General features: G+C 42.4%; 1 protein-coding gene across 1 annotated transcript in view; it reads left to right on the top strand.

The window, feature by feature from the left end:
- LOC111784180 (ribosomal protein S4, mitochondrial) overlaps positions 1-6,095 on the top strand; it is a gene marked incomplete at its 5' end in the record, with an annotated part of 6,680 nt that extends 585 nt beyond the window's left edge. Inside the window, one exon of the mRNA XM_023664963.1 lies at positions 1-6,095. This exon is cut by the window's left edge and continues 585 nt beyond it. Within this exon, the coding sequence (XP_023520731.1) occupies positions 1-645 (645 nt within the window).
- Positions 6,096-8,031: the final 1,936 nt, after the last annotated feature.

Here is an 8,031-nt window from a genome sequence, read left to right as displayed (position 1 = left end):
GATCTAATATCTTTGAAAGAAAATGACGCGAGAATCCGCGGTGAAGAAATAAGGAGATCTTTCTATATCGAAATCTCAGTTGAAAAAATCATAGGCAAATTCCTAGATCACCCGGTAAGAATGTGGAGAAGAACTAAAACAGAATGGTTCCACCTACTCAAAACTAAGAGGGGATGCCGCCTACTACTAAAATCCAGGTTTTTGCAACAGTTGCGTTCTTCTATGCAAGAATCAGACTTAGAAAGAAGAAAGAAGTTGTTTGGATCGGATAAAGTATGCTTAGGCTGTTCCTTCGCTGAGCACAACAGAATGAAGAGGAATTTGTATCATTTTCAATCCCTATTCTTATCGAATAGAAGGAAGGAGAAAAACCGAAATCTTCCTACTCGAAGAATCAGTCCTATAGTTTACAACTCTTCCTTATATAGTAATTATACCTATTGCTCCGCATCCCCCCATCAGTTTACTATGAAGAGCAAAATCAAAAGGATCGAACTACCTACTCATTATTCGGAGGTGAATCATAGAACACTAAAAGCTGTGGTATCTTATGGACCTAAGATAGGGCACATCCCTCACGACATAAGATTGAAAGATCCAAACCTTCCTCTTCGGAGCGCAAACGGCCGTGGCCAAAACATATAAAGATCGGCTCGCTCGGACATATCTATCCGTCTCGAGTCTCGTCTAGATCGATTCATAGATCGATTTCTATCCATATGTAGCGGTATCGCCGTGGATAGAGATAAAGATAGGGATCCATCTAGATCTTGATTCACTATTTGATTGATTGCCTTTTTCAACAAGTTTTCAATCTTAATGTAGGCAAGGAAAGAGAGTTTGTCTATTATTACTTGCAGGATCGGAGCGTATACGAGCGAGCAGAGCCCAGGTAACGGGTAAGCCCGTTATAGAGCAGTCGACTATCAGTATCAGATGGCCTAATTTCTCTTCTTTCTTTTTTCTTTCGGGTTTCTTTCTTCTTTCAGGGGCCCATAACGCTAAAAGGTGGGGGAGAAGCAAGCCGAACCTCTGATCGACCTGGAAACATAACAAATTCTCGGCGTCGAGAGAGATTTGAGATTGATTCCGTAAGTAACTCAGCGAGTGCTTTCTAAGAGGGGCTTGACTTGGAAGAAGAAAATGAAATACGAACAACCGCGCTGGTCGTAATAGATCCACTTTCACGCTAGTTCTTGCTCCAGCATGAAAGTTCCATTTCAGGGAAGGACGACGTACCATGATACTTTCCGTTTTGTCGAGCCCAGCTTTGGTCTCTTGTTTGATGGTTGTAGGTGCTAGAAATCCGGTACATTCCGTTTTGTTTCCCATCCCAGTCTTTTGCAACACTTCAGGTTTACTTCTTTTGTTAAGTCTTGACTTCTTCGCTATGATCTTCCCAGTAGTTCATATAGGAGCTATAGCCGTTTCATTCCTATTCGTTGTTATGATGTTCCATATTCAAATAGCGGAGATTCACGAATCAGTCTTGCGCTATTTACCAGTGAGTGGTATTATTGGACTGATCTTTTGGTGGGAAATGTTCTTCATTTTAGATAATGAAACCATTCCGTTACTACCAACCCAAAGAAATACGACCTCTCTCAGATATACGGTTTATGCCGAAAAGGTACGAAGTTGGACTAATTTGGAAACATTGGGCAATTTACTTTATACCTACTATTCCGTCTGGTTTTTGCTTTCTAGTCTGATTTTATTAGTAGCCATGATTGGCGCTATAGTACTGACTATGCATAGGACTACTAAGGTGAAAAGACAGGATCTATTCCGACGAAATGCTATTGATTTTAGGAGGACTATAATGAGGAGGACGACAGACCCACTCACGATCTACTAAAGGGAAAGTAGCTTCAGTGGTTCGAATCCAAGTCGTGAGATGGCAGTGACGGTGAGGAAAAGGCGTAGGTTGGCCTGCCTTTGGCTTGCTCTGGTCATTATGGCGATTGATGATCCCTGAAACAATAAGTCAGAGTCCCTTAAAAAACTCCCAGTGTATAAAGGAAGGTGAAGGAGAATGAATAGTGAAACCCTCATAAATACCCCGAAAAATAGACAGAGGATAACATTTCTTAATAAATGGTACGTCAGAGTTTAATAAGGTTGTTACGGTTAATCAGTAATAGTCCTGAACAGTCAACTCTGTCTCATTAATCTTTCTTACAGGAGAGAGAGTAAAGGAATTCCAGAATCAGAATACAGTTTACCTCCGGAAATAAGGCAAGGAGAAAGAAAGAAAGAAATAGGTTCCGTAAAGTAGTCAAGTAGTTCCCTTTCTTCATAAGGAGTCGTGACTTTCAACACTTGATGAATAAGCAAGCAGGCAAGAGAAGAATCAGAATACAATAGGTTACGGGGAAGTAGTTCAGGGAATGAATACAGGAAAGAAAAGCTGAAGGAGCGAACGAAGCTGTGAGACCGACAGGAGTGAGGTTCCGGCACTCTCATTCTAGAACTGTAAAGAAAGCAGAATGCAGCTCTCTCTTTTCGTCAGGTGTAGGTTCAGGATAATGACATTAATAGGAAAGGGCCGAAGCCAAGGGGAAGGAGAGAAGGATCATTCTTGCTGAGTCTCCTTTTGCTTACTCAATCAACCTACTTACTCCCTTCTTCTCAGCCAACTGCTTTACCCAGTGAAATCAGGGACAGTAGCTCAGGCAATAGAATTGGGAAACAAACCGACAGACCAGACAGGTTAATGCGTTTACCCAGTTCAAGAAAGAAAGAAAGCAAGACAACAAGACAAGAAGAGGTTACGTACGGCCGGAGCAAGTTAAGAAGGAAGAAGAAAGGAAAGAACCAAACAACCAAGCTGTTTAGAGCCCAAGGAAGGAGCCGAGCCCAGGTGATTCAGTTCAGGAGGTTACCGAGTAAAAGAATACAGAAAAGAAAAGAAGAGGCGAATGAGCTCAGCAACGAGACAAATAACCGATAGGGGGAGAGGGAGTCCATTAATTAGCTAATGAACCCACTTGAGAAGAGAAGCTAGTCCAGTCCCCAGCCAGAAAGAAAGAAAAGGAGAATGCCTCTGAGTAGAGTAGTTCTTTCTCTTTGACAGTGAAGGCAGAGGAAAGGGGTGTCGGGTTGGTTCGGCTTTCTCTTTTTTGTTTCTTCTTCTTTCCTTTCATTCTCGTCAGGTTCAGCAGCTCAGCAATGAGACCATACAGAATGGATTCAGGTTCATCAGCTAATCTTTCAAGATCAGGTTACGGTTGAGGATCAAGACCCTCTTCTCATCCAGCCTATCCATTTACCGAGGTTCATCAGTAATAGTCCAGGTAAAGAACTTAGAAAGATCAGTAGAATGAATCGGCCCGGCCAGTTTACCCTGCCAATCTGGTAATATCATCAAAGGTTACAGAGAAGGAATCGAGAGTCTGATTTTCTTAGAGGGAGGGAGAGAGAGTCAAGTCAATGAATTAGTTTACCTCGTCTTTGAAGAAGGTATAGGAGAAAGAATCTTGTCCCCCGGATTGTTGGTTCAGTCCAGCTAACTCAATAAATAAGGCAACAACGTCATATAGGTTCCCCGGAGAATGCATCTTGTCTTTCTCTGATGATTTAGAATTGGTAAAGGAATATCTTATTCTCTAGCTTTACCTTGTGAGAAAGAGTGAAAGAAAAGAGAGTGCTTTACCTCCTTCAATAAAGTCAAGGAATAGAGGTGAATGAGCTCTCGTCTCAACCACTTCCTCTTTGACTGACTTCATAGGGTTACGAGGTTCAGGTGACTGGGCTCAGCCATGAAACCTTGTTGTAGAGGAGTCAAAGAAAGAAGGGACAGTCCGGTCGTAAACTCTCGCCCCAGTTTACTGTTCAAGAATAAATAGAAGTAGAAGTGATTGAGCTTCTCTTTCAGTTTCTTAGCTTACCCTGAAAGAAGGTTACGGGTAAGGGGAAGTAGCGAAGGGAAGGAATAGAGGTTCAGGAGTGAAACAACTCGACCAAAGGGAGAGGAGCGAAGCAATGAAACCGTACGGTGATTGAGCTTTGCAATGAAACCGAGTTTACGAGGTGAAGGATCTCTCTCATAGGAAGAGAATAAGGGGAAAGAAAGAGACCGTAAAATAGCTTGACCTCGTTCTCGAATAGTTAATAGTTAAACCCTTGCCTTGTTTACGAGGTTCATGAGTTCAATCCGGTTCTGGTTCCGTCCGGAGAAAGAATATGCTTTACCGACTCTGGAAAGGTGAAAGAGTTTACCGAGTTTCCCAGTTAAAGAAGAAAGAAATAGGGACAAGAGGACAAGTTAAGTTATTGAGTAGTTCAGGAGCGAAGCGAACCAGCTTTACCTACAGGGGCAGGCAATGCAATTGGGAGACCAAGAGGGATAGGAGCATAGAGGTTACGGTTCAGGTTCTTCATTCAAATAGCTTTAACGAGTAAAAAAGAGTGAAGAAAAGGAGCAGAGCAACTCGACCGAGAGGGAGAGGAGCGGAGCAATGAGACCAGAAAGAATAAGCTCAGGAACGGGGCAACGAGATCAATACAATAAAATAAAGAAGGAGCGAAGCTGTGAAACCGAGAGGTGAAGGAGCGGAGAAGAGAATGAATCTTTTCTTTTGGCTTTCTCTTTGACAGTGAAGGAAGGGGAAGGAGCAAAGGACCTACAGAAAGAAGAAATAGGAGAATGACTCTTTCTTACAGGCAGGAGAGTGAGGGAAAGAACACCTATTACTGATTTTACCGACGGAAAGAGTGAAATCAGGCAGAGGTTAACAATCACTTCCTCAGAATAACAAAGACTAAGGGAACAAACGGTTAGTCGAATTCATCCTTCTTGCTTGAGTGACGGAGAGGAAAGGAGAAAGAGCTGGTCCAGAATAGGTTCAGTAGTTTACAGTTCAAGAAGGGAGAGGTGAATGAGCTTGACCTTTCTTTACCTTACCTAGTGAAAGAGTGAAATCAGTCCCATGAATCCTTGTTACAGGAGGGAGAGAGAGGAAAAGAGTCTTTGAAGGCCAGGCCAATGCTGGGTTACTCTCATCTTCTCTTCTTTATCTGGGCTAATAACTGAGACTTAAACTTAGTGCTGCCTGTGAGACCAATACAATAAAATAAGGGAATCCCACCTCCCTAGTGAAAGAGTGAAAGAAGGATCAGGGTTAAGTAAGGGGCAGTAGTTCAGTAGAAAGAATCTTGCGTTGAGTCTTTAACAGCTTACCTTGTTCAACCCTAGTGAAAGAAAGGCTAATGCAGTTCAGTTGAGTCTTTCGTTTACTGGTCAGGGAGAGTCAAGTCATTTCATATGCTTTCCCGAGTTCAAGACTGAGTTAAAGAAAGAAATGGGGTCCTGGAGCTTTACCGCCTGAAATAAGGGAAGGGCAGGGGAGAGAGGTTCGTTCCGGTTCAGTAGCTCATGGAATAGAGTCACAAATCCAATAAAAGGTCCTGTCCTATCCTAAAGAGAGAGTGAAAGAGTAAGATTCTCAATAGGAGAAGGGGAGAGCCATCTTTAGTCTTGACTTTCAGTTTCAGGAGAAAGAAGAGATTCGAGACCAGAAGTTAAGTGTAGTAAAGTCCAGGCCAGGACAGAAGAGAAGATGCTTTGCTTGACTTTAATCTATGTTACCTTGTTCAAGAGTGAAAGAAGTTGAAGGTTCCTGAAGGAGTGAAGGAGAAAGAACCAAGCAAGCAGTTCCGGAGTTTACTGTGATAGAAGGTGAAGGAAAGAAGAAGAAGAAGAGACCGGCCATATGTCAAGTTCAGGTTACGGAGAAAGAACCCATAGGAAAAGGGGCGAAGCCACGAGACGAGAAGAGGAGCCCGAGCAAGAAAGCCAGTTCCTTCCAACCCAGCCAGTCAGTTCCGGCCTGCCAGTTCCTTCTGAATTCTGAAACTTGACAGTCGTAAAGCATCCATTAAATAATAAATAATTGATCCTTACACGAAAAAGAGGGAAAGAAGGGACAAGTTCAGTAGTTAAGGAGACAGAATAAAAGGAGTGTTTGAGTTCAAGCAAGCCAGTAAAGGAGAGAGAAAGGCTTTACCCAGTGAAAGAAAGAAAGAAAGAAAGTAAGAGAATAAATTAAATAGGGACAAGTGAGTTAAGGAGAAATCATCCTTCTTACAGGCAGGAGAGAGTAAAAGAGGGAAAGGAAAGAAGGCACAGACAGAAGTAATAAATAGTCCGGTGAAGGAGACTGAATAAAAGGAGTTCAAGAGCGAGACCAAGTTCAAGAGTGAAAGAAGGAATCTTTCGGATTTACTTACAGTTAAGTCGAATTGATTCTTCGATAGGATTGACTTCAACATTACCTTTACTAGATTTTATCCCTAAAAATAAGGGAAGGGTAGACTTTTATCCCTAAAAATAGACAGAGGATAGGATCATTCTAGTTTTTTGAGTGTTTACAGTTGAGTTCAAGAGCGAGACCGATAGCGAGAGAGAGGAGTGAAGCCTCGAACAATAACTGAACACTGTTTAGTAATATTCCCATCAAAAAGCTAGCTTGACTTCCTTAATGAAAGAACAAAAGAAACAGAGACTAGAATCTAAAACAAGGGGGAAGGAGCTTGACCTTTTCTTACTGTTCCATCTGAATCATTCATAAGGAGGGAGTGCTTGTTTACAGGAGAGTCCTAGAACAAGAACTTCTGGTCATAGAGGTTCAGGGTCGAAGCAGCTTTACCGACAGGGGAGGTTTAGGGTCTTAAGTCGAATTCATCCCTTTTCTTACAGTTCAATCTGGTTCGTGAAGTAGTGAATGAGTTTACCTTGGGTTTGAATAAAGAAAGAGGAGCGCAGCAACGAGACGAGAAGAGGCTCAGAAATAGAATTGCTTTACCTACTTCCGGTAATACAGTATAAGGAGTCTTTCATTCAGTAGCGAAGGCTCCGGTTCCAGTTCATGAGCAAACAGACCTACAGAAATCAGTCCAATTAAGTAAGGAGAAAGACAAGAAAAAGAATAAATAGCTGAGAGAATGCATCGATAGTCTTTGTTTACTGTGAAAGGAGAGTCCAAGAAAGAAGGTTCATGAGTGAAGGAGAATGAATAGGAGTAAGTAGCTCGACAGTAAAGCAGCGTCTTCATTTCTTCTTGTTTCGGCTTTCCTTTCAACACTTGAAGGTGAAGTAGTTCACTCTCATTTCTTCTTCTTTCGTCTCCCTTCTTTCTTTCACTGTAAAGTCCTTCCTTCCTGTTCAGGTTGAACTATCTCTTTTCTTTACTCGACTGTAAAGCAGCGTCTTCATTTCTTCTTTCACTGTAAACTCTGTCTTCGTCTTCGCTCCCTCCGTCTTAGTATACTAACTTAGCTTATTAGCCGTCACTCTATGACTTGTGGCCCAGTGTCTACAAGCTCCCAAAGAGAGTCAGTCTTTCTTCTTATATCAACCATATATATGGTCTGGTTTCTGGCTTTTTTCATTAGTATCCCATTCCGGTATGGCATTCCCGCATTCACTCGAGACGTCCAACAAGTTCTCTCTCCCATTGGTAGGCGGAAGACAGGGGTTTTGGAGGGTAAAGGTGTGTATCCTACTTTCTTTGTTATGTTAGCATCGAATCTCTCCAGCTGAGCTTCGCTATGAACTCCTCTTCTTTATAGTCGAGCGGCTTCGGCCCTGAACCTCTATTCTTGAACTGTAAACTAAGCATATTCAATGAATTGACTCTGCCTTCACCTTTAATGATCCGGAACAGGAAGGAAAGATAAAATCTCAAACCTTTTCCTTCTTTAACTCGGTCTCGCGGCTTCGCTTCTCTTCTCTCCTTTCCAGTCTCGCAGCTTCGTTCGTCTCTCTCCTTTCGCATAGTTTGATGGATGATCAGCTAAGGTTCACAGAAGGTTGGGACCCATTTGGTAGTGAAGCATAAGGAAATCGGCACACATGAATGACTTGAATTCAATACATCCCCGGGAAACTCTACAATAATGAGTTTAATCGATTGGTCTGATGTCTGTGCTCTGTCCCCAAAATCCTTTAATGAGATGGATCGGTCCCTTGAATATGTCGTACTCGTCCCGTCCAGGCCCTATACAATACAAAGGTCGAATTAGCTTGAA

The sequence above is a fragment of the Cucurbita pepo genome, unplaced genomic scaffold, assembly GCF_002806865.2.
Source record: "Cucurbita pepo subsp. pepo cultivar mu-cu-16 unplaced genomic scaffold, ASM280686v2 Cp4.1_scaffold000167, whole genome shotgun sequence".
Taxonomy (NCBI): Eukaryota; Viridiplantae; Streptophyta; class Magnoliopsida; order Cucurbitales; family Cucurbitaceae; genus Cucurbita; species Cucurbita pepo.
This window is presented reverse-complemented; position numbering and strand designations above follow the sequence as displayed.